The sequence below is a fragment of the Manis pentadactyla genome, chromosome 2 (assembly GCF_030020395.1).
Source record: "Manis pentadactyla isolate mManPen7 chromosome 2, mManPen7.hap1, whole genome shotgun sequence".
Taxonomy (NCBI): domain Eukaryota; kingdom Metazoa; phylum Chordata; class Mammalia; order Pholidota; family Manidae; genus Manis; species Manis pentadactyla.
In genome coordinates, this window is record NC_080020.1 from 229,544,353 (window position 1) to 229,570,374 (window position 26,022).

A 26,022-nucleotide genomic window follows, 5' to 3' on the forward strand; every position below is an offset into this window, starting at 1 on the left:
GAGCATGGCTGCTGGGGAGCGTGGGAGACGGGCTACGGATCAGGAAGGGGCCAGAGTCTGGTCATTAGCCAAAGACAAGGGGAGCCACTGATGTATTTTAAGCTCCAGAGTTAAAGACAAAATCTTTGTTTTAGGATAGTCACTCTGACTTCGGCACAGAGCTGCTGGTAACTTGGCTGATAAATGACAGGGGTATAAACTGCAGCTGCAGGAATGGAGAGAAGGGGTCCAAGCAAGAAAGGCTGGAGACTGGTTAACCAACTGGAAGCAAGCCACGATGATCCACAGACATCACTTCCCAAAAGGAACACTGATCCAGAGGGCGACAGATTAGATAGGGCTGGGCCCAGCCTGCATGCCTCCTACCTACAGCAGGAAAGGGCACGGCTATGGGAAGATGGACAGAGACCAACCCTCCCCTTCAGTCCAGTAGCAGCAGGTGAAATGTTAAAGGTGAAAGTTCCCAAAGAGAACATGCAGCATGAGGCAAAAGGGCTCCAATCAGTAAAAGGAACATGGGGATCCAGAAGATGGATGCCAGGGACACTCAAGGGCCAGGGGCAAGAACACAGCCCTCTGACAGGTAGGAGGCGACACAAGCAAGGACAGGATAAGCGGCAAGGACAGCTGCCCTCAAATGCAAGCCAGGCAGGCACCCAGGTGACTCAACAGGGTACTAGGCAGCCTAGATCTCTGTAAAGAGACAGTTCTAAAGTACAAATAATAAACACTTTACTGGCATTCGTTAAGCACGTGGCAGGCCTGGTTCATGTCTCAAACCCAAGTCTGTATAAAGCTCCAGCTGGTACCACCACAGAGACGCCCATTCAAACTGGGGCTCAAAATCAGACGTGACTTCATCTAAGTCTCTGAGCAAGTGCCTTTGGACCAAGGTCAGAGGAAAGAAAGCTCAGTTAGGGGAGGAAGAATGCAGAACAAGACCCAGGGCCTGAAAACCCATCATGGGTCAAAGGGAGATTGTCACCTGCTCCTTGGAGGTGACAAGGCCCAGCTAGAGGGACAAGAGGAACACGATCACACCAGAGAGAGCCCTTCCAGCAGGCAGAAATGCCACCCTTCTCTCCTGCTGGTGGGAAGGGGAAGTCCAAGCGCCCATGCCGGTAGAAGAAGAAAGAGGAAGGAAGCGGCACAGGGAAAGTGACCTGCATATGATCACAGACCAACCCGAGCTGGGCTGTGGTCTCCACTGGAAATGGGAAGGCTTTCCTGCTGTCGGGGGGCAAGAAGCTGACCAGTCTGCTATCACATGGAGTAAGCCAGGGGCCTCCCGCACAATTTCCAGGGCACACAAAACCCCATGGTTGTGCCTGCCATGCAGACAGCAGGCCCTGCACCTGGCCGCCTTCGCTTACAGGCTCATCAAAACCCTCACAGATCCTGTCTGGTGTGGTCAGAAGGGCTTTTCCAGTGATTAGAAAATGCATTTTCTTGACAACCTTCCCTCAAACGAGGAAAACCTCTCCTTTCCCCATACCTGCCCTCGCTCCCAGCCAAGATGGAAAACAAGAAACACCCTCTTCACCGGTTAGCACAGGAGATGTGGGGACTATATTTAGCATCACAGCTCTAGCAGAGCTGCTCTCCATCCCTCCGCCCCTCCCCTAGTACCCAGGGAAAGCTTCCTACAATCTGGGTACAGGACTGTTCTCTGGGGAAGCAGTCACAGCACGGGTTTTTCTTGCTGGTTCCAGAGAACTTGCAGGATCTAGGCTCAGCCCATGGGTGCTATAAGACTTCTGCATGGGAAAACGGCTCACCGAGACTGGGGCTGATCCAGGTACACTGTGGCTCATCCATATCATCACTAGTCCGCTGGGTCCCCTACAAGCCTGTTGACTCCTGCAGGTTGTTAGGAGTGACTTGACATTGCCATAGCAACTGGCTCTGTATCTTCTATTTAACAAACCATATTATAACTGTTTGTTTACCATCTGTTTACACTGTGAAACCGTGAACTCCTAGAAATCCAGGAGTCTCTCTTTAATCCCATTAGTAAATGCCCCATTGCCTGGATGAGCAGGACAGGCAGTCCTTCAAATGATGTAAAATAAGCAAACAGTAATCTCCTCTTGCAGAATCATAAAACTATTCTCAACCCATACCTTCCTTTTCTCTTAAAGCAAGGCCAGGACCCCTCCTCACCCCCCACACACTCACTCCTACCCCAGCCCACACTGACAAAGAACCCAAACACCACCCCTACCCCAATCTAGAAGTAAACAAAGTGGGCACAGCCCTCCAGGGTCTAGCACTTTCTTAGCAACCTATCTCCCTGCCTTAAGCTCAAGTAGTTTGTCCCCCTTCTAGACAGCTCTCTCATCTCCTGCTATATGTATTCATTGCTTACTCAACAAATATCCTTGAGTGGTCTTTTGTGCTCCAGGGTAACTACTGCCTGCTTCTGCTTCCAGGTCCTAAACAAAGGCTTGGGTTCCTGCAGGAACCATGCCAGCCAGGCTGGTTCCACCCTCCTCTCCAGATAATGAGCAAGGCCTTTCCTACCAGGCTAGCAGCACAGCCAGGAGGGCAGTCATATCTCCTGCCTTTGCAGCTGCCTCCAATACCCAGCTCAGCAAGGGCTGTACACACAACACTCAGGCTGATTAGTCAACAGATGAAGATATTCCTCTGTCAAGGCCCAAGGGAGTTCAGAAGGCGAACAACAGAGGTAGAGTTGATGCTCACTCCTGTCATTGCCACTGAGCAAAGTCTGGCCCACTGACAACGTCCCCTGAGCAACAGCAGAGCACAGCCTGGCAGCACCACTTAGGCTGAGCGGGAGCCCCTCCAGCACATGATGCACACCCCCACCTCACTCTGCTGCTGGCACTCTTCCATCTTTGAACCTGCTTGGATTCTTTGTCCCTGAATCTGAGATGGCATGATCCAGGGGGAAAAGAGAGACACAAGTTTGAAAAGGCAAAGACAACCTTCCTCCCAAAGTGTTCCCCCTTCCTTGCCCCAACACTCCCAAATCTGAACTAAAACACCCCTTCTCTGCTGAATCACCACCACTGTCCTGTCTACTTTCTGCCCTGCCCCCGATCAGGGCATCCCACCGTCAGAAGGCAGCCAAGGCCTTCAGCAGGGAGCCAGGCAGCACTCACACCAGAAGATGCCCACTCTTCCACCTCTGGGGCTGTAGCCTCATGAGAGGATTTGGAGCTGCTGCAAGTATCACAGGAATTCAGCAGGAAAAAGGAATATCAGAGCACTTTGTTACTATGACAATAAAATGAAACTTTCAGCTTACAGCACTATTTAGGAAGATTATCCTTCATGATCTCTTTGTCATCTGAACAGCATAAATTTACATATATTAGGTATCAAAAGAAATAATTTGCATTTGGATGTGCCAGCTCATATACACATTCTGCTGTCCTGTGGGATTCTGCGAAATTCAATGCTCAAATAGCACCGTGGTTTTTCACCTATGTGATGGCCAGATGGAAAGAGACCATTCATCAGTCCCTCACAGATGAACTCTGCTCAGGAGGAAGGGCACCGTTTACTTTGTCCAGCATAACAAAAATGCATTATTGACTTATCAGTCCCCAAATGGGCTCATTTCTCCTGCAGTCACCCAACTGCCCTTCCCCAAAGAGATTAATATCAAATATCAAAATACAGCAACCAAAGGCATAAGAAAATTATAAAATTGGTAACTGTAAAATTGTAAAAAGGGGAGTATTACACTCAAAAGACTGGGCACCACTTAGCTACCAACTAAAGTCCTCTTCTCAAGGAGTCCTCTACTCACTTCTCAAGTGAGTAGGCAGAATGTGAAAAAAGAAATAAGCCATGTAACTTAGAATACTCACTGTGACACATGACGGAAACATTCTTAACACTGAAGAAAGATATGTTTCTCTCCAAAGGATATTTCTTTCATTCCAATGATAAATAACTTTAGCCTGATGACTTCTCTAAGGTTATATGGCCAAAGAGCACCTCCTATCACAGACATGACATGAATTTTCTTACATTAAAACTGGGAGCCCTTAAAACCTCATATTTAAGACCCCCTCTTGCATTTAAATTATGATTACACCTACACTTACAATGTTATCTGGGCTTTCCAATCTTGCTGCTATTATCTGGTTATTATGAATAAACAGTACCTTCCAGAACAGCTAATACCACTAGTATTAATAGTAACTGGTGCTATTAACTTTATTCTAACACAATGTACAAATTTCTAAATTACCTGTCCTCTCTAGTCATTTCTAAAGACAGTAACACATAACAAACAATGCATGTACAACACTGTGAATCTCTTTAAAATAAAGACTGGATGAAGACATTGTTGAGCATATAAAATCTGCACATATGCACATATACTCAACAGTGTTGCACCTACACATTTTTTAAAACTCAGTAAAATGGTTACTGAGCAGCTCCCAGATACTCAGATAGTTTAAAGTAACAGAAAGATCATTCACTGGGCATCATTCATATGTGATTCAATTGTCATGACAACCACTTACTGAATATCTTATAAAACCATTAAACCTCTAGAAGGCTGTTTCCTCAGCTGTAAATTGGCAGAAGACCTGTCCCATCGAAACAGGGTTTTGAAACTAGTCAAGAATAAATAAAAATATGGGATTATTAGAAGAGCTCCTGCAGAGTTTGCACTTTGGTTTCAGGATGTAAGGACACAAACACAGGAAACAGGTCCACAGTGCAAATGGTGCATTTATTTTATGAGATTAATTACCAAATGACACTTAGGGAGGGTCTCCATATTAGGCACTGCAGGACACAGGGCACATGACACCAAGCCCCTCCCTTCAGCAAGCATGTGCTAATAATGAAGGGCTAAAAGGTGCAGCAGAGGCCAGCTGCCCTAAAAATGTAGGAGGCAGGGCTAATGGAGGCTGCTAGTGATACATGGGAACTTAAGCACAGCAGGGCAGGAGAAGGACCTGAAGGTGGGTAGAATTACAGTTCTAGGAAGGGGAGGAATCCTCTGCAATCTGACAGTCTGGTACATGGCTCCCTCTCGGCAGGGGCAGGAGGGGGCATCCTGCCTGGTCTGCACACCAGGTTCCCTCATGCTCTGGGCAGGGCTCTGCTGACGACCATCCTGTGCCAGCCTTCCCGGGACACCTCCCAGGTGCACACTAATCCTTCCACCTGGCCAGGTGGGAGATGGGGCTGGCTCCTTGGCCCATGGTACCAGCCTCTGACGTCCTTCCAGATCACCAGGCATCTCTCATCCCTGGGATGAAAGCTGGTGAAGCAACATCCAGAGAGAGAGCCCAGGCTGGTGATGTCAGGCAAGGGGATAGCTTGGTCTACAGGCTGCGACATTCTAGCGGATGGGCATCAGGTTTCCTTGTTTTTTCTGGGCTCCCTGTGACCTTATTCCCTGATCTTCCCTCCCAGTTAAATGCGTCCCTGAGGCCAACTACACAGTCTGAAGAGGGAGAAGTGGTCCAGGACGATCCCTCCTGAGACAGCTGGGGAGGACCGCCAGGTAGAGGCCAGAGCTCAGAAGAGGACAGCGTTAGCTGTGCTCCCTCCACCCACCTCTCATTACTGCAACGCCCTGCAGCATGCAGCTGGATGGCCTTCCGAACTTACAGAATCCCCAAGCTGGAAGGTGCCTTCCAAGTCATTAGTGGAAATTCTCAGATCAAGAAATGAGACCAAAAAGAAAAAGTAATTGGTGGAAAAACAGCTCAAGACGGGGAGCAGCAGCCAGTGCTGAGTGCTGCAGGGCCTAAGGGAGATGGCTGGCTCCCTCTCACACACCTGATGACCACAGTGCATGCGTGAACGCAGGTACATAATGTACCTCACAGGTATTGAAAGAATAGCATAATGGTTGAATAAATTAATGGATGATTTTTTGTTTGTAAATGGTTAAGCTCCTTAAAGGTAGAGACAAGATTGTATTTTTAATAATTTTAGTCTAACACTCACTTCTAGTATATATTCTATGTATACTGCCACCTGCCAGAGATCAAATCTCAACCTGAGTCCCTACTATGTGCAAGGCACTGGGGGGAGTAAGCACATGAGAAACAACCTCTGCCCTCAGGGAGTTTATTTGCTGCCACCTCCTCCCTGAAGCTTTCCTCAGCTCTCCCTGGCAGGATCAGTGTCTCCTTCCCTCTAGTTCATGAATGGCTTCCAGGAAGGAACTCTGGAGTCCAGGGCCTGGTGCAGAGCAGGTGCTCTACATATTTAATGAAGGAATGAAGGCCTGAACCCATCGACCACAAGCCAAGCAACCCTAGAAGAGGGCCCAAACCAGAGAATGCATCTGACAGGCAGGTAGCTGCCACTTAATTGCCTTGCAACATGTCCCTTCCTTTGTATTCTGAATGCCCTGTGCAGTAGCCAATGCTTCCCTATTGGGCTCCCTGTCTTGGGTCCTTCTGCCCTTTGACCCTCTCACCCCCATTCCCCACACAAGATCTGTCTTTCATAAGCCTACCTCTATTCATTTCAGTCCCCTACTCAAAAGCCTTAGGTATTTCACCACAACCTTGCACAGAAAAGGCTGCTTCCACAGGCAGCAAATACCTGGTCAATGCAGCAAGCAGGAATGTTTAAAACGGGTTCGTTCGGTGTGTGGACCACTAGGCTAAGCAACTACAAGGCTCCTTACATCCAAACAATCTCTCCAGGTTGCAACAGGCTCTCCATACTCACATTCAATGCTCTCACCTGCAGTGGGCAAACATTTTCTGTAAAGGGCCAAATAGTAAATATTTTAGGCTTTGCAAGGCACATATACAGTCTCTGTTGCATATTCTTTACATTTTTGGGTTTTTCTACAACTCTGTTTAAACTATAAAAACCATTTTTAGTTTACATTTTCTGCATACAGAAACAACTGTGGGCTGTAGTTTGCCAGCCTCTGCCAGACCAAACAGGGACAACTCTGAGTGCCCTGAACCTAACCCCCATGGTTCCAACTTACACTGTACCATCCTCTGTCTTCTTCCTTGAGGAGATTTCTGCTGAACAGGTATATGTAAGCTCTGAGAAGGGAAGCAATGGCCACCCCCCAGCACACAGCGAGCAGCTATAGCTGTTGTGGACCATGCTTCACAACTGCAGAACACTATGCTTCAGAATGTGAGACATCCCAGCTCTATCCCGATGATGGATGGATGGATGGATGGAAGGATGGACAGACAGGTGAATGGACAGATCCATCAATGGATCAATGGATGGATAGACAGAAAGATGGATAAAAATGGAACCAACCAAGTAACTGCTTTAAGACTTAAGAAAATAAAGTGTTTCTCATGGACTGGGGATATTAGGGAAGATTTTACAGAAGACATGATTTAATATATTTGTCAATGAAGCAATTAGATATTAATGGGATGCTTTATAAGATGGAGATTTTGATCATTCTTAAAAAGATTTTCCTGTTTCAAGAATGACATGACAATCTTTATTTTGCAAATCAAAACATTTATTTCTAAACCTATGGCAAGGCTTTGAAGGGAAAGATATTTTTAAAAAATCACAAAAGCAAATAAATACCTGGACCTTCACATTTGATGGACATTTTCTGAGAACCATGTGCTGGGCTCTGAGGAGTCAAAGAGAAGCAATGCTCAGTCTTCCTGCAGGCACGTTCACAGTCTGCTACGGGGGGGTCCAACATGAAAACCAATAACCACAAGCAGGGGGAACTTGGATTTTGAAGCTCCCTCACCCCAAAGGAAATGCCAAAGTACTCTGAGGTCAGGCAGGAAACCACATGGCTAACTCTCCCTTGCCTAACACTCCTCAACAGCAGATGTTTAAGGGACAAGGGCTGTCCTCACATAAGTCTGCATGTCTCAGAAACAGATTCCTACACCATTCTGCCATGGCCCAAACCCCAACCTGAAAGACATGCCACATGCATCATCTGGGCCAACACCAAAGGAAGGAGTCATTCCACATAAGTTAATTTTCTCAGTGGAATGAAATCAAAATTACATGGCAAAACTCAAAAACTATTTTCATGCAAACTCTCCTCAATGGATTACATGCTTCCCTGCCCACCAGGGCAGAGGGCACTGATTTGGACTATTTCTGCTTAAATGTGCTCTGCTGTGGCATCATGAGACCCAGCCGGATTCCTGGGGGAGGAGTGAACCCACATTTCTGAGAGAGTCTAATTCTCTCTTTTCTTCTATTCCACCGGCCTCAGCGATTGAATGCTGTTCATTGAACACTGTTCTCTGCTGTTTCTGTTATTCACCCGAATAATTAATTTTCCTTTGGAAAAACAATAACAAACTTTCTGAAACACTCATTTGCCAACAATGCTACTCCCTAATTCAACCCAAAATCTAACAAAGCGTTAGAACCCTGTAACAGCTCACGGCATCTTAGGGCAGAAAGGAAGCCCAGAATGTGCTACGTCTATGTCAAGCCTCACTGGCTATGTGCATGGACGCTTGAGGGATGCAAATGCAAGGAGGTTCATAAATTAAAAGAGCAAATAAAAACAGGAGCCCTTAAGAGATTTCCTATTAGCTATGACTAAAGCAATTTTGTCATAAGATCAATCAAACCTCCTTTTACTTTGCTCTGACCATAAAGAAGAAAGCTGTGTGCTTCAAAAATTAAGCTCCTTCCACAGTGCTATAGAAGATGATAAATTATTTTTAAAAGACAGAACAATAAACCTAGTTCTGGAAACCTGAGGGTCAGCAGCACGATAGGAAAGGAGGCCAACTTTAAATGCCATCACCAAAGCAGCAGCTTACCAGTGTGACTTGCGAGATGTTGGAAGGAAGGTGTCCGCCAGAAATCCCAAATTAAAGCTTCCCTCCTGAGTCCCCTCTGCCTGAAATATCCTCTTTTAAAAAGAAAATACATGGCCCCAAGGGTCTGGAAATATACAGAGGTTGTGGGGGAGGGAAGAGAGAAGGTAGGAAAATAAAGGAGCTGAGAGTCTGAAGCTTTGGATGCTGCCTGGGTTGCAGCATAAGCAACCCAGTCCCTGAGGAAAAGACAGAAGCAGGGAAGAGAGAGAGCAGGACAATGACGAAGACAAGAGCCGTGTGCCCAGCTCCCGACCCTCCCGCGTCAGCCCTGCGTAAAGCACCCAACTGTCTCTCTTCCACATCAAAAGTCTGAGACCTGGCAGGCTACAACCAAGACAAAGAAAAGCTACAGGTTCTGACAGCCCAACAGCTCAAATAGTAAGCACACCCCATTCCATTTCCCAAAGAAGAAAAACAAACAGAATTTACAAAGTAAGAAGAAAACCAGGAACCTCAATGACCTTTTGTTAAGAAGTGAGTGGTCTCCAAGGTGAACAAATCAAGGAGATGCTTACAGAAAGAAGCAACCAAAAGGCCACATTAACCAGCAAAAACAATAGGTTGTTCAGAGTTCACCACTGCAGAGACAGATGAGGCCTGGCATGAACTCCAAGGTGACTCCAGAACACCCTGGCTGAATGAGGCAAATAATCTGAAACCCCCTTACCAATTCAAGTGACATTTCCACTAACTTACTTTGCAACCTGACCAAGCAGGTAAACTATTTTCTCCGTATACTGAGCCCAAAAGAGAAGGAACAAGGCAGACTATGTATCTCAGCTGTGCAAACTGTTTCCTTAATAGCAGCCATCACTCCATAGTTAGCTCCCCTATTCTGTGCAACTCTTTGAGCATTTAAAGATGATGAAGAACTAATCTAGCAACCAGGCAATAAAAATAAATAAAAGGAAAAAATAAAACTATCTCTATTTGCAGATGGCATGATTTTGTATATAGAAAATCCTAAGGAATGCACACACACACACACACAACTATTACAGCTAATAAACAAGTTCAGTAAGATTTCAGGATGTAAGATCAACATACAAAAAATTAATTGTATTTCTATAGATTCTCAATGAATAACCCAGAAATGAAATTAAGATGACAATTTCATTTATAATGGCATCAAAAAGAATAAAATACTTAGGAATAAACTTAACATAATGTGAGACCTAAACAAAACTGTAAAACATTGTTAAAAGAAATTAAAGATTTAAATGAGTGGAAAAATATCCCAAGCTAATAGATTGGAAGATGTTAAGATGGATTGTTAATACGTCCATACTCCCCAAATTGATCTGCAGATTCAATGCAATCCCCATTAAAATCTCAACTGGCTTTTTGGCAGAAATTGACAAATTAACCCTAAAATTCACAGGACAATGTAAGGGACCCTAAACAGCCAAAACAATTTTGGAAAATAACAAAAACAAGTGTAGGATTCACACTTCCTGCTTTCAGAAATTACCATAAAACCTACAGGAATCAAGATTGTGTGGTACTAACATAAAGGATAGACATAAAGATCAATCGAATATAATTTAGAGTCCAGAAATACACCCATACATTAAGGATCAATTGATTTTCAGAAAGGGTACCAAGAGAATTCAACAGGGAAATAATAGTCTTTTCAACAAATGGTGTTGGGACAACTGGACAGTTATATGCAAAAGAATGAAGTTGGATCCCTACCTCACACTATATACAAAACTAACTCAAAATGGATCAAGGACATCAAAGGAAGGGCTAAAACTATAAAACAGTAAGAAAATATAGGTACATGTGTTTGTGACCTTATATTAGGCAATAGTTTCTTACATATAACACCAAAAGCATAAGCAACCAAAGGAAAAATAGATATTAAGGACTTCATCAAAATTAAAAACTTCTGTGCTTCAAAGGACATCATCAAGTGGGTGAAAAGACAGTCCATAAAATGGGGGGAAATATTTGCAAACCATATATACACTTGTTGAATCTAGAGTCTAAAATATATGAAGTACTCTTATAATTCAACAAGACAACTCAATATAAAAATGGGCAAAGAATTTGAAGAGGTATTCTCCAAACAAGATATATAAACGGCCATAGGTACATGAAATAGTGATTAACACCATTAGTCATCCATCAGGGAAATGCAAATCAAGCCCGTGAAATACCACTTCACACTAGAATGGCTATAGTTAAAAAGGCAGACAAAAACAAGTGTTGACAATTATGTGGAAAAGTTGGAACCCTATACACTGCTGGTGGGAATGTAAAATGATGCAGTCTCTTTAGACAACAATCTGGCAGGTCCTCAAAAGTTAAAGAGAGTTACTGTTTTCACCCAGAAATTCCATGCCTTGGTGTATATATCCAAGAAAAAATATGTTCATTCAAAAACCTGCACAAGAATATTCACAGCAGCATTATTCATAATAGCCAAAAACAACCTAAATGTTCGTCACCTGATGAATGGATAAACAAAATGTCATATATTCAAACAATGGAATACTAATTGGCCAGAAAAAGGAATGAAGTACAACGGATTCATATAACTTGGATGAACCTTGAAAACAGCCAAGTGAAAGAAGCCAGCCATAAAGGGCCACATAGCATATGATTCCATTTTATAAATCGCATTATATGAAATGTCTAGACTAGGCAGATCCACAGAGACAAAGTAAATTAGAGGTTGTCAGGGGCTAGGGAAGGGGAATGAAGGGTGACTAGTTACGGGGATGGAGTTTCTTTTTGGGGTGATGAAATTGTTCTGGAATTGGATGGTGGGGATGGCTGCACAACTTTGTGAATAAACTAAAAAATCACTGAATTCGTTTAAAAGGGTGAATTTTTTGGTATGTGAATTGTATTTCAATTTTTTTTTAAAAAGCAACCACAAAAAAAGTGCCTCAGAAAGCCACAGAAAAGTTTCTTTTTTTTCCCCCCCAACTAGAGGATATAATTCAGAACCTACACTTTCTTTCAGGACTACAAATTAGCCCTTCCTTCCTCATTTTCATTCCCACCATTTACTTCAGAGTCTTTTCAAATCCAGTATATGTGACACAAAGAACCATGTGATTTTTCAGATGGGAGAGGGTAACTCAGAGATTAATGAGTCCAAAACCTCGTTTTGAGACCAAACATTCAGGATGGTGACTTAACCTGAGAGGCCATACAGCAAAGCTGACACCAGATCAGAATGAGAATCAGCTCTCCTAATGCCCCAGCCAGTGCTTTTTCCACTCCACCATGTCAACACAACCACACCTGTGGCGCTTCCTAAAGGGAGCACATCTCCCCCTGGCAAGAATACTGGCCCCACAAAACCCAAAGCAAAGCTATCAGAACCCTGGTAGCAGGAAATCGGTACTGACTTCAAGTTCAACAGTCCAGATTGTTTAATGATCACAAAACTCTGTGATGAGGAATACAACCTGCTTTCCACCAGAGGAGCAAGGCAAAGCAGAGAAACATTCAAGAGACCAACATGCACAGCAAAGACAGTAAAAGCTGCTGCCAGGTGAGCCAGGGACGGACGACACTACCCGCCTGCCCCAAACTTAAGCTAGCAACACACCCGATGAGATTCCAGCTCAACGGCCTACTACTCTGTTGACACCAGTGATATGTGGGGGGAGGGAATCTTTAAAGAGGGGAACGGAAGAGGTGAAGTTTACTTTTACCTCTAACTTCTCAAGAAGTATGGATACGAACGTTCAACAGAAAGATTAAGTAGAGGAAATAGAAGAGGGAAAGAGTGGCAAGAGGCAGGTGAATCGCACTGCAGACCTCCTAGACACAGAACATTAAAGCCGGAAAGGAAGGCCCTGCCCTTCATCTCACCCACCCCTACACTTATAAACGAGACTGCTGAGGCAGGGCCAGTGAGATCACCTGCCCCAGGTCCAAGAGATGCTTAGCAGCAGGTCCCTGCCATTGGGAGTAAATACGGTACAAGGACTTAACATTTCCCCTTCCTTTCAGAATCTCCCCGAAATCCTCTAACTGGCACCAGGGTGCTGACTCCTCGGCTCCAGTCTGCCTAGACATGCCACCCGTGAGTCACCCTTCAGTGGCCACCTCGCAGAGTACAGATGTGCTGACCAAGCAGGAACACTGTATGGATCTGATCCCTGCCTGCGTGGCTCCCAGCCTTACACGCTGCTGTGACAGTATGTGTTCAGTCCCTTGGTGCTGGGGACCAGGTCCATCCTTTTAACTCACTTCGGGGCAGTTAAGATCACTAAATGAACACCTCAAACACTGAGTACCTCCCTGGGGGTGAGCGTGTGATGACCCAGCTGGGCGAGCGCACATTCTCTAGGTCAGCAACAACAGGGCCTGGCCTGCAGAAGGTCAGCAAGGATCAACCTCAAGAGACCCAGCAGGAGAGGGTCAGGGTCAGGTGGCTCATTCAAGGACCAACACAAAATAGACCCCTAAGGAAATGAGAGCTAATCTTAGCAGATCAGCATTCCTGGTTCCATCAACTGCTGGTTGTGGGAAGAGAGATCTGCAGTCTTGTACCAGGACGCCTCAGCTGCTTCTATTATACAAGATAACCACAGGGCCTACCTCATAGGAGAGGTGACAGGATTCAATACTCAATTTACAACACAATGCAGTCCTTCACAGAGAATTAAGGCTCAAAGAAACATCAGCCATTGTTGTCGTTTATGTTAAAAAAGAAATAAAATAATGTCATTTCTTCAGGGAAGCTAGGGAGAGGCCCCAAAATCCTGATCACCTGGCTAGATTCCTAAAGACAAGGGAATTCATCATTAGAGGGAACTGTTCTCATCAGCCACCTGATTCTGTTGACAGCATTTGTGTATAAAATCTTACAGACAAGGCCATCTTCAGCATCAAGTGGAAAGATGACATCATTAATAATACCGGTAGCAGGGCAAGCCTCCTGCCAGGGTGTGCGCCATGCCCCAGGCCACTCAGCTCTACAGGGTGGGCATGTCAGCAGAGCAGTGAAGAGAATAAAGAGGAACCATTTCTGCAGCAATAAGGACAGAGGAGACAGAGAGGAAACAGAGTAGCAGCAAGGATTTCCCAGAAGCATTCACTCAAGAAATACAACAGACGCATTCTACTAAAACTAACAGCAAGAGAGACCTGCTCACAGAGGCAACTGCGTGGCAGGCCTTTCCTGGCTCAGCCTCTACAGAGGGAGGCTGTTGGCTGCTAAAAGAGCAGACTCCCATGTCAAAGTGCATGAGTTTGAACCCCAGCTCCACAGTTTCCTAGCTCTGTGATGTTACAGAGGTTTTGTAATAATTAATATTTAATATATGTAAAGAACTTAAAGCATGCCTAGCACACAGTAAGCACCCAATAAATGCTAGAAAGAAAAGAGAAAAAAACAATAGTGACTACAGTTAACACTTAACTATTCTGGGGATATCTCAAACACACTCCTGCAACAACCGTGCCATTTCAAATAGGTAACCTCACCCAAAACAACAGACTCAAGTCTCCCTTAAAAAGCTGAGCAGAAGGCACCTACAAATCTATTATTGCTATGGAGTCAAGGACTGTGTATGACATGCTAGGAAAACAAGAAAGGTAAAAACAGAAGTGGCCTGCAGGGCAGCCCAGCTCAGGGTCCTAACTACAGGACTTGTAAGATGTCATTCACAGTTTTGCAGAACTCTAAGGTATGCATAAGTGTATGAACTAACCCATGGGACCATGTGAGAAACTGCCAAGTCCTGACCTTGAAAAAATGCAGAATGCACTATAGCTGTCAAATCACAACTGACAGCTTCACCTGCCATCCCCAGTTTCTCTAAATACCTTTACTGCTTGATATTTGTAACACTGACTTAGAGTGTAACTCTTCTCAGCTAGACTCTAAGAACCAATTCATGACAATGACAGGATAAAAATTATAAAGGCTGTTTAAACAGCATTGTTACAGAGTCAATTACTCACTCCAAAAAAAGGTTAACTAAAATAATCTTACCTGGAATTCTAAGTCTGAATATAAAGGGTCTGTTAACTTGGATATGGGGCATGGGGGATGGGAATAAATTTGTATTTCATTAGCCCCTAACTGAAATTTAGCATTTTCTTCAATGAATATAAGCAACACACCTTGAGTGTATTAGCAGTAGCTGTGACTCCAACAGATACATTAATATAAGTTTAGAGTTGTTAAGAAATGTCTCACATTTATCAGTACTTCAAAATTAAAGTATTTATTAGATTCACTACCAAATCTTGATATTTAATACTTTAGTAAAGAAGCATAATAGTATGACACAGGTATTTGCTAACTGTATTTCAATATATTTGGTACTCTTTGAAATCCTATGTATTTTATTTGCTGCATTAAAACATCATTCTGAGAAGTCCACCACCTTCCCCAGACTGTCAGAGAGGTTCATGGCCCAAAAAAAGGCTAAGAGGATAAAGTACGATTGCACTCAAGATGAGAACATAGGTGATTTACAGGGAAGGAACTATCCCTGTCCACTCTTACATGCCTGGTACCTGGCAGTGACAACATATTGGCAGGTGTCTGATACACATTTATTAATTAACTCAATGCAACCAAACAGAAACAAAAACACAGCCCAAGTATCCCAGCTCTAGTCAATGGCCATTTATTCCACATTGTTGACATCATAAAACAACAGTACAAAAGTACCTGGAAGGGCCTGGCAATCGCTTTAAAGCCATGTGACACAGAAAAGTGTAAGCAAAGAAGCCAGGTTCCTGTTGCGAGGCTGACTAGGTGAGTCAACAAACGCCTCGTTTTAGTAGGGAAAGAGTAGTGTTTAGGGAGCTGACTTAGGGACAGTACCCCAGGCATCTGACAAAGCCAAGAAAATGGCACCTGCTATCATCTGCCTAAGAGAGGTGAACATAACCCTCTGCCCCGGTCTGCACAGCTATGCTTTAATGCCGCCAAGTGGAGTGTGCCATAAAACAAAATATATATTGGTCCCAACACAAGTTCTATAACAAGCGGTACTGAGCAGCTCACAGCTGGCCTTGATACCGACACTAAGGAGCACCTGGGAGTGTCAGCCTCACCACAGGGACATGGGGAAAACCATTCCAGGCAGCTGGAAGGAACTGGTGATGGCTACAGCCTCCATGGATGCAGGAGCTCTGTTCTGACCACCGCATCCCCGTGTACACAGTCCATCAGGACAATGGACCTCAATCAGACGTCGATCACTCCCAATGCTACCCCCTAGTCCAAGACTCTCTTGCCTGCCTGACTGCCATAGGATTCCCCCGGCTTCAACCCATCTCCCTCTTTCCTCTCATGCCCCGCTAGCCTACTCTCCCTGGAACCACCACCAGGAAATCTTTAAAATGTGTATCAAATAATGTTACTCCCCACTCAAACCCTCCGATATCTGCACAGCACATTAAATGAAATCTACTCCGTCCCAGGACCTGGTTCTGTCCCCCTCGTCCTTCTCTCTTCTCTCTCTCACCCACTTCTCTCCTCCAACACCACCGTCTTCAAATGCCCCGAGCCCACTCACATCACAGGGCCTTTTCACTTGCTGTTCTCGGATTCCAGCTCTTCCCTGGCTGGCTTCTTCTTGGCATTCCGGGCTCTGCTCTAATGTCACCTCTTAGGGGAGGCCTTTCCTGACTTCTTTCCCAATCTCCAAAGCTACTTTCAGTTTCCTACCTAACATTACATTACATAATTATGTTTACTGCAGTGATCATCAACCCCATTTGGCAGAAGCTTTAAAAAATGCCAATGCTCTAGGCCCCACTCACACCAATTAAGTCTGAATTTCAAGGAATAGGTCAGGCATCTCTGTTATACAACCCCACCCCTGCCCCTCCAAGTGACTCTACTGTGCAGCCAGGGTTCAAAGTCTAACACAGTGCTTCTCCAACTTTAATGTGCATACAATGCATCTGGGGATATTATTAAAATGTAGATTTTGAGGTGAGATCTGAGATTCTGCATTTCTAACAAGCTCCCATGTGATGCCAATGCTACAGGTCAGTGGACCCTTGAGTTGCAAGAGTCTAAAACACATTGTTCAACAGAAGTTTCTGCAATAAAGAAGTCTGTCTACACAGTCCAATACACATGTGGCTCTTGAGCACTTGAAATGTGGCCAGTGTAGCTGAAAAACTGGATTTTTAATTGGACGCTAGCTTTCACATTGGACAGTGCAGGTCTAGAATGTACATGCTCCATTGAAGAAAGGTACCCGTGCCTAGAAATGTAGAGTGTAAGAGAAGAATTAAGGATTACTCCAAATTCTTGGCCTGAGCAGCCCTCTGTGGATTGGGTGGTTATGAAAATCCCATCAGAGGACTGACTGGCCCCCACCTCGGGAATGCACCAACATTTACCAGAAGCAGGAACAGAAGACCATACTGAAGACACCTTAGTGATTAAAGCATGTGGTAACCCACAGATGACTACCCCAACTTCACAACTCAATAGCACATCACCATACAAGCCTCTCCTAACAGAGCCCCAGGCACACCTGGCCACTCTCAGCCCTGGGCATCATGATTCTGGACAATCCTGTAGTCACAGCCCTCATGTTGATTTGTTTTATCACACTCATTTTTTTGTAGGATGTCGTTTTCTCCCACTAAGCTCTAGGTTCTTTCAAAGAGAACTTGTTCCTCTTGGTATTCTTTTCCCATCATGTAGCACACAGCAGGATCAATGAGTACTGAAAAAATAACAGGGTCTGGAACCCACCAGTAGTAGCATTAGTACTTTCAATCACAAGAGAGAAATTGAAGGGGAAGGGGGACTCACATTAAGACCATTTCCTTCTTAAATGACTCAACTGCCAACACATAAATTCTTCAGAACACAGCATAATAAGGTGATCCAAAAACACAAATGCATGGCAAGAAGATGTCCTTCTGACAACAGATCCAAAATCTGTTAGTTTGGAATCTGGAACAGTTGTTTTTCAAACAATTCACAAAGGGCTAAGATTCAGAATCACTTTCTTGTCTAAAAGGCACGTAGGCCCAGTTCCCACAATAACCACTGGGAGGGACATCTGGCCCCAAAGACAGCAGGGCCCCTGGGAGTCTGTGCAGCCCAGATGCTCATTCTACCCCTGCACTTGTGACAGCAATGAGATTTCCTAGGTAAGCAAGGACAACAGCACAGAATTATGTCCCGGAAGGAAGAAGATTAAATTTTAATACTTCAAAGTAAACATCAAATTTATTTTTACAACTACATATTTAACAAAGCCAAATAAGCAAGGGAGAATGGATGGTGTTTTTTTAGGAGGATTTCATTACAAATATGAATATTCCAACTATGTGTATAATTTTTTCCCTATTTTGAAAATATTTCAAAAGTGCCCAAGACTCATAGAAATTGAGACAGAAATAAAACCTCCCCCAAAAGGGAAAGAAAGCTCACTTTTCAAATTGATGCTACAACTACTTATTTCCAAAAACAAAAAGCAGATTCCAGTTGTGGCACCAGACATCACTAAAATTGTGCAGAATTACTTCACCCAAAGAAAGTGATTTCACCCAGATGAAAATTTTAAAACACGACTATGTGCTGACCAGTTGCCAAAACAACAAACTGCTTAAAAAAGGAGCATGGGTTAATACATATATACTAGTTTTCCATTTACTTACCCATGCAACCATTCATCCATTTCCCCCACACTTCCTACCACTGTCCTCCATATAAATCCCATCTTGGGGACCAAATGCCCTCACCAACTTCCATGGATTAACTATAATATCTGTTAAGCAGTTACCATTTACTAAACAAGTTGCCCACTGAGCATCCTCCTGGGTATTACCTCATTAAACTCTCTCCACAGCCCTCTGAGAAGAGGGGTATTGCTACACAGACTTTAAAGCTGAAGAAAATGAGAAAATATTGGGTATCTCACCAAGTTCACAAAACTGGCAAGTGGTGGAGACTGAACTTGAACCCAGGTCTATCTGATAAACAATTAATTTAGGGAATTCAGCATTATTAAAAGTAACAAGAAAGCAGCTTCTTTTCTGAAAACAGCATGGAGCCAAGTTCAAGTTCCAGCTCAACTAGCTCTATAACCTTGAGTGAATTAACCACTCAGAATTAACTATTTCCCAGCGCATAAAGCAGAGATGAGGAATAAATACAACAAAGTTCCTAGCATGGGGAAGGACCCAATAGCTATTAGTAGTTCAGTTAAGGGTGTACCGACCCACAAAAGTACACCTCAGTTGTAAAACAATTTTTAGAAGATACATTGGAAATAACAGGTTAACAAAGATTAGCAGGTTTAAGATTAGTTTACCAAAATCATAATTTATTTGTTTAAACATAGGACCAAGGGCTTGCATATTTTAAGTTTAATTTCCTTCTGTTAAAAAAGTAACTGTCACAATACCCACTCTCCTGTCTCCTTTTAGTAAGAAAGGTAAATGCTTATAAGCCCAAAATACACAGGCATCACTGGCTAATAAAACCATATATGGAACAAATTTGGTAATGGGAATGAACATGGAAACACCCAGGAAAAAATCATTATTTAAAGGAATCCACAGTGATTCCTCTCAGAATGTGAACAACTTTCAAATTTAGTTATTTATAAATTCAAGTTCAAATCATCATGGTATCAATACTGGACTTGCCTAAAGTGAGACAGACCTGTAATGATTTCAACTTCTTCATTTTTGAGACTTTAACCACTTCTTATGCTTAGATGGCAAAGTGGAGCAAGCTAACAGTTTAATAAAATGACCAAATCCAGTCTTTTTATCTGCTTAGTAACTGAGTTCTAGGGTAATCTCCTGCACAGCATACAAAAAGGGCTCGGAATTATACACTGCAAACTAAAATTAATCAGAGAAAGGGAATGCCAATTTTAATAGAAATTTCTATTTGCGTAGCTTTCCAACATCTGCCAGTGTTAATATTTAACTGAAAAACTGCAGTGAGGAAAAGAAAACAAAGTTTAAACACAATCAAGCTTCTTTTTACAACATCATGTACAAAGCTTTTCTTTTCTCAACTATCTTTTCGGTTGAAATCATTCTATAAACATTATTAATGGTATATTCTCAAAACATTGTGAAAATTTTCCTCTTGCTTTTCAACCAGCACTTCTGAAGAAACTTCTTCCAGCGATCCCCATCTGCCTTGTTTGAAGGTGTCATTTTTAAGCCTTGCTGATAGAAGTAGAATTAAGTGAAGTGTGATCACAAAAGCACTACACAAGGTTTACATATAGCTCTAATCCATCAAAAAAAAAAAAAAAAGGAAAAAGGGAGGATGGGAGGCTACTCTAGTTATGCTTAAAACATTCAGAATGCTGAATCTGTTACTTTAGATTTAGCCCAGTATTGACTGTTTATGTCTGTAAAGAAAAAATTTCCATTAAGGGAAACATTCTGGATTTTTTTCCCAAGCAATTCCTAACAGCAGATGCTTTGTTCAAGTGGGTTAAAAACTGAATGGCATCACCTAATTCAGAGCCCTCTGGTGACCTCCCTTCAACTCATTCTGACCCAGTCATCATCTAAAATACCCCATTTTAAGGCTGTAACTTGACCTTCTGGCCAAAAGATATGGAATCATCTATTCAATATTGGCACACATGTGGCTTGTAAACCAGTTACCTATTCTGGGCCAAGGAGACTGCTAGGCACTTTACACACTGCGTCTCTGACCCTCATAACAACCCTGGAAAGGCTGCATTACCAGTCCCGTTTGGTAGGTGAGGAAAATAAAGGCAGAGAGGTGAGAAGCTGCCCCAAACCGGCATCGGCGGGGGCCCCGGACGCCCAAACTCTGTCCGTCGGCGCTGCCTGCCACTTGGACTGTCAGCCCAAGCTTGTTCGTTCCCAGGTCTCTCTCGCAGGACTGGACGGCTTACTCGTTCGCACTAGACGCGATGACTTAGCACTCGGCTAGAAGCAGGCCTTTGCCAAGCTGATGGGAGAGACGGGCGATCAGGGGCTGGGGCAGGTGCGACACACGTCACCGGGGCGGCTATCGGAGGCCTTGGGGCAGCCCGGCTCTCCACCACCGTCGGGCACTCCTCCCCGGGGCGCGGCGCCGAACGCGGCCGGGCCTTCCCGGCTAAGGTGTGCGCACCTCTCCTGGGCACCCGGGTTCCCTCGGCCCCGCCCGAGAGTCGCGCAGAGGGGGCGAGCGCCGCAGCGAGGGCTCGGAGCGCCCGGCTGCCCCGCGGGCGGCGGCACCTCCAGAACAAGTTGGGAGGCGGGCGCCGGGAGAGGAGGGCGAGCCGACGACGCGGCCGCGGCGGGGGCAGAGGACCCCGCTCGCCGACCACCCCGACTTTCGGGCCGAAGTTGGCCGCGCTGGGGGAGCCGCCCGGCCCCCGGCCCCGCGAGGAAGATGCGGTGGGGGTTCTGAGAAAGGCCCAAGGTAGCCGTCGGCCAGCTCCCCGGAGCCACCACACGGAACAAAGGGCTTCCGTTTCGGGCAGGGTTAGCCCCGCCGCGTCCGATTTTGAGGAAAAGAAACTTTTCCCGGGACGCGGGAGCGGGGTCCGAGGCGGGGGCGGGCGGCCAGGGCGTGGGGCCGCGGGGCCGCAGCCGCCCGCCCGGCAAGGCCCGCCGGCGCCGCTCACCTCCTCGATGGCCGCCACCGTGTTCCGGCACTGCGCCGTGCGCGTGGTGAAGCTCGAGGCCGTGGGCGCCTTGTAGTCCTCATGGGTCTCGGCCACGAATTCCGACACGGAGATCTGGTCCGGCATCGCCTCGGCGCGCGGGCGGCCGGCCGCGGGGGAGCCGCCGCCTCAGCCGCCGCGCGGGCTCCGACCCGCCGCTCGGACGCCGCCGCCTGCGCCGCGCTCGCAGCGCACCCGGGCCGCGGACAAAGGGAAGCGCCGGGCGCGGGCCGCCCCGCAGGAGCCGCGGTAGGACGCGGTCTGCAGTCCGCGGGGCCCGGCGGCGGGAGCAGGGGCCGCGCGCAGCCCCGCGCAGCTCAGGCCCGGCCGGTCCGCCCGCCGCGCCTGAGGCTCCGCCGCCGCCGCCGCCGCCGCCTGCCCTCGCGAGCGAGCCCCGAGGCGGACGCGCAGAGCGGGCGGGAACTGCCGGCCACCCAGCCGCGGGCCCGAGCGACTCCCGCGGAGAGGGGCGGGTCCGAGCCGGGGGCGGGGGCGGGCCGCGCCTGGGCGGGGCGGTGCGGAGGGCCGGGCCGCCAATCCGCGCGCTCGCCGCCGCCGAGAAGCCGAGCCCGCAGGAAGGAAGACGGCGCGCGCCCCGGCCCGCCGACCCCCTCGCCCGCCGCGGCGCGCCGCATTGTCTCGGCGTTCGGGCCCCGCGCCTTGCGCTGGGGCTCGAGGGTGCGCCCCGTCGGGCAGGGCCGGTCTGCGGGCGCTGCGTCGGAGCTTCCGCCCGACGGCTCAGGCCCCGACTCCCACCCCGGATCTGCGAGGCGCCCGCAGAGTGTGCAGGACACCCTCCCGGGCCGAGCTGCCTCCAGCCCCCCTGTCCCCACCCGATCCGACCCCGGGCTTGGAACCTTTTTTGGGGTCCTCCCTAAATCGCAGGGAATGCCCTTCCAGGAGAGGGAGAACGTATGAGGACAGCGCCCCCTACAGGCCTCTGCGCTCCGCCCTGGGCCAGCACCGCGCGACCCACTCACTCCTGCGCCCCGCCAGGCAGCACCCACCGCCGGTTTGAGGCTCCATAACAAGATACGACCATGTAGCGATGGCTTCTGTGCTTTGTGTATAGTCACCTAGTCCTCCCCACCTTATGAGGCAGGTAAAGACACGGTTCTTTGTTTTACAGAGAGGACAATTTGCCCAAGAGCACACAGTGAATGACCTAATAAGGATTCAAACCCAAGTCCCTCTGAGAAGTCAAAGCGCTTCAGAGTGCTTACAGGCGTCCTAGTAAGTGCCCCCGGTCGTGTTTCCTAAGCTTATACAAATATAGGCCATTCTTGGTTAGTTGGAAATAGTTTTAGAGTACTAAGGCCAGGACCCACCCTGGGGAGATAACAACACACTGAGGTGGAATTCCTGTAGCAAGTGGAGGGAACCAAGGGGGGTGCAAGACAGAACCAGGACAATGAGCTTTTCAGTAGGTCTCAGAGAAGCAGGCAACAATACCAGGGCAAATCTCATACAACTGGTCCAGGAGAAAGTTTCAATTAGTTCAGATTTTCATGCAACAGCTCTTAAGGAAACTTTGATAGTTATTTTTAAAAATCCAGAAGTTCTGAATACACTAGTCAAATAAAATCACACCCTATAATTCTATACCAGGCATGTGGCATGGTTTCTGTAGCTGCCAGTAACAAACCAAGAGAAACTACAAAAACCTTTTGTGCATCTGAAAAGGAAGTGTGAGAGACATTGGAAATTCAATATGTCAGACAAAGCAGTCTCCTGAAGCTGCAGGACAGTGGACCACTCAATCTTTTCTAAGCTCCCGTGTAAGAATTTGCTATATGAGATGGCAGCGTGGGTCAGACGTTATGTATGGCCTTTGGTATTTTCACAGCATTGCATGTGAAATTTCGCTTTCTGAAATATCTGTATTAGTGGATAGCTTTTATTACTGCACTAGACAGGAAGTTACAATTTTAAACACTGTAGCATCTTTGCTTCTATCTTCACTTTATGTTTCTTCACCCTTTTGCTGGTCTTTAGTAGTTTCCTCTATTTGCAACTTTCTACAAGTCAAGTCCTGTGTATATTGCTTTTATTAATAATGCATCCTCTCCTACACCAGGCAGATTCTGTTCCCTCCTAACTAGTTTCCCAGCTACAAGGGGTTATTTTGTTCTTCGTCTTCCTTGACATTGGAGAATATCACAGATAACTTTTCAAGTCTTGATTTTTAGAGAACTAAAAATCTATCAGGCTATGAGGATTCAAGAAGATAAAGTAGTATTTTTCCTTGACATTTAGTACATTAATCAGACTGATCAAGACTTGTACGTGAACAAAGTTTAGCTTGGAGTTCTGTATTCTCTTTATATGCAACTCCTGTTATTCCTTGTGGTTTAATAGAACTTTTCAGGTACAGAGACCTTTAGTAGCCCCAGAAGTTAAATTGCAGGGCTGCACTGTGTTATGCAAGTGGATGAGAAGGCTGGTGGAAAGCAAGTTGTCACCAGGCCCACTGGTGTAAAGAGGACATCTGTGTTAGAACACTAAAGCTGAGGATTCCTCCAGTCATCTGTAAGAATCTCAAAAAATCTTGCCCCGTGCAAAAGCCAAGAACTAAAGCAAGATCAGAGCAAGACAGCTAAGGCATCTCCAAGATTAATATAAGAATGAATAGTTTCCAACAAATAACAATAAAATTAAAGTTGAATGTGGATCAGGAAAACATTGCACACACTTCTGTTTAATGCACAAAGAGAACATACCGATGACACCAGTATAGGCCTATACTTCAGAACTTTAAAATCGAAATAGCCCTGAAAATCTAAAGTTTTAAAAATAACTTTTATTGGTAAAATTGACCTGAAAATAACTGACATGAGGCTATTTATAGTCTTGTTTATCCCACTTCATATGAATTTCCCTGAAAAACATAAATGTGCTTCATTATGGAACACTGCTGCAGACCCCACTGGGGGTGACTTGGAATACCTGGTATGTGTGCTATATTACCTTTCTAAAACCTGAAAAATTCTGAATTCCACACACATCTGGCCCTGGGAGTTTCAGATAAGAGGTTGTAAGCTTGTATTATTCTTTTAAAAAAAGAAAGAAAAATGAAAAGAAATGTGGTGTTGCAGACTTGTCCTTTCCAGGGAAGAGGAAAAAAACTCTCCTCTCAAAAGTGAAATTCTCAGCAGCCAACTGACAGTGGCCAACAGCCCATTTTCCAAAGGAATTTCATGCCTCCAGTAGTTCTCAAGAACCTGAGATTTTTCACTCTCCAATCAAGGTGTAAAATATGTTCTTAGCTCTGAAATTTGCTTGAGGGTTGGCTGGTTTAACACAAGACTTATCCAGTTTCACTTGCTATTAATTTGTAAATGATTACTCTTGGAAAAGACAGATCTGTGCCTTAAAAGGACTATGGAAAACGGTGTAATGAAAAAGGGGGGAAAAACAGCAACCAATAAAACACCCTGAGTGATATGAACGTGTAGGCATAACCAGAAGTTTCTTTTCCATAGCTTAATGATGCTCTCCCCCAACAATGTTACTAAAGGGACCCATTTATCCCCAAAGTGAGAGAACTTTGAATTCATTTACCACAGTGATCTCAACTTAGCACTTTAGGGGGAAAAAATTAGCACACAGAAACTATTCTACAAATGAAAACTTAGATTTTGATATCAGCTTTGCTTCTCTGTGACTGCAGAAAAGTAAATTAGCCCCTCTAGACCCAGCTAACTTGCAAAATGAAAGAAGCCGGACTAACTAATTTCAAAGGCTTCTTCCTGTGCTGGCATCCCCTGGTTCCACAGTACATGTTTTATGTCAGTTTGGGCACAAGAGGGAGAATGCCACAAGGGCCACATTGCTACCGAGAATCTAATCAGTGGTCCTAGGCAATTGAGAATGAGCATATTTTCTATGCCATTTAAAGCTAATTTTTGAAAATGTCATTTTAAGTTGATAGATTTAGGTGACAAACTGACAAATTCATAGCTGAACTTCACATTAAGATACTTGACATCTGTTCATTTTTGTTTTAACAAAGCGGTTTCTATAGGTGACACTCTTGTTGAACTGCAAGAGGCAGTTCCAGAAAAATGAGGTAGAATCTATACTGTGCTGAGGTGAGCTACAGCTGATTCCAGAGAACTGATTGTTAAATTTTCAGAAATTTTGCAAACTGCCACTTGAATCTCTCTGGTAGAAATACTACGAGGATGATATACTACTGCACACGTCTTCCCAACTCTACATTCTGGTAGACTGAAATTATCCATTGTAGGAGCATTTACACCAGGGAAACTGTCAAATGCTAAAAATCAAGGCTTTATCATTTTATTGTCTAAACTTAATAAAATGATGGAGAAAATGTTAATAATGCAAATTAAACTAGAAGTGTGCCATGCCTGTAGCCTTTACATTGTGAGCAGTGAAAATACTTGAGGTAATATTTTTCCAATATTTGCAAAAGGTGATATGATTCAGCAGAGTGATTGCTTGCATCACTGGCACAAGAGTGAAATTACAGCATACATCTTCAGGGCTGCACTTTTGTCTTATTCATTATCATAGAAAAAAATGTTGAGCAACATTTATGTCAGAACTACACTCATTTGTCAGTGACATGA

At 45.2% G+C, this 26,022-nt stretch overlaps 1 protein-coding gene across 4 annotated transcripts in view; it reads right to left on the minus strand.

The window, feature by feature from the left end:
• Nucleotides 1–21,872, minus strand: part of ASAP2 (ArfGAP with SH3 domain, ankyrin repeat and PH domain 2) — a 161,752-nt gene extending 139,880 nt beyond the window's left edge. For 3 of the 4 annotated variants that reach the window (XM_036881889.2, XM_036881887.2, XM_036881886.2), the window contains exon 1: nt 21,389–21,871. In XM_036881889.2, the coding sequence (XP_036737784.2) occupies nt 21,389–21,514 (126 nt within the window). In that variant the 5' untranslated portion in view covers nt 21,515–21,871. Of the gene's footprint in view, nt 1–21,388 lie in introns of all 4 variants that reach the window. The other variant, XM_036881890.2, reaches the window with a different exon arrangement.
• Nucleotides 21,873–26,022: the final 4,150 nt, after the last annotated feature.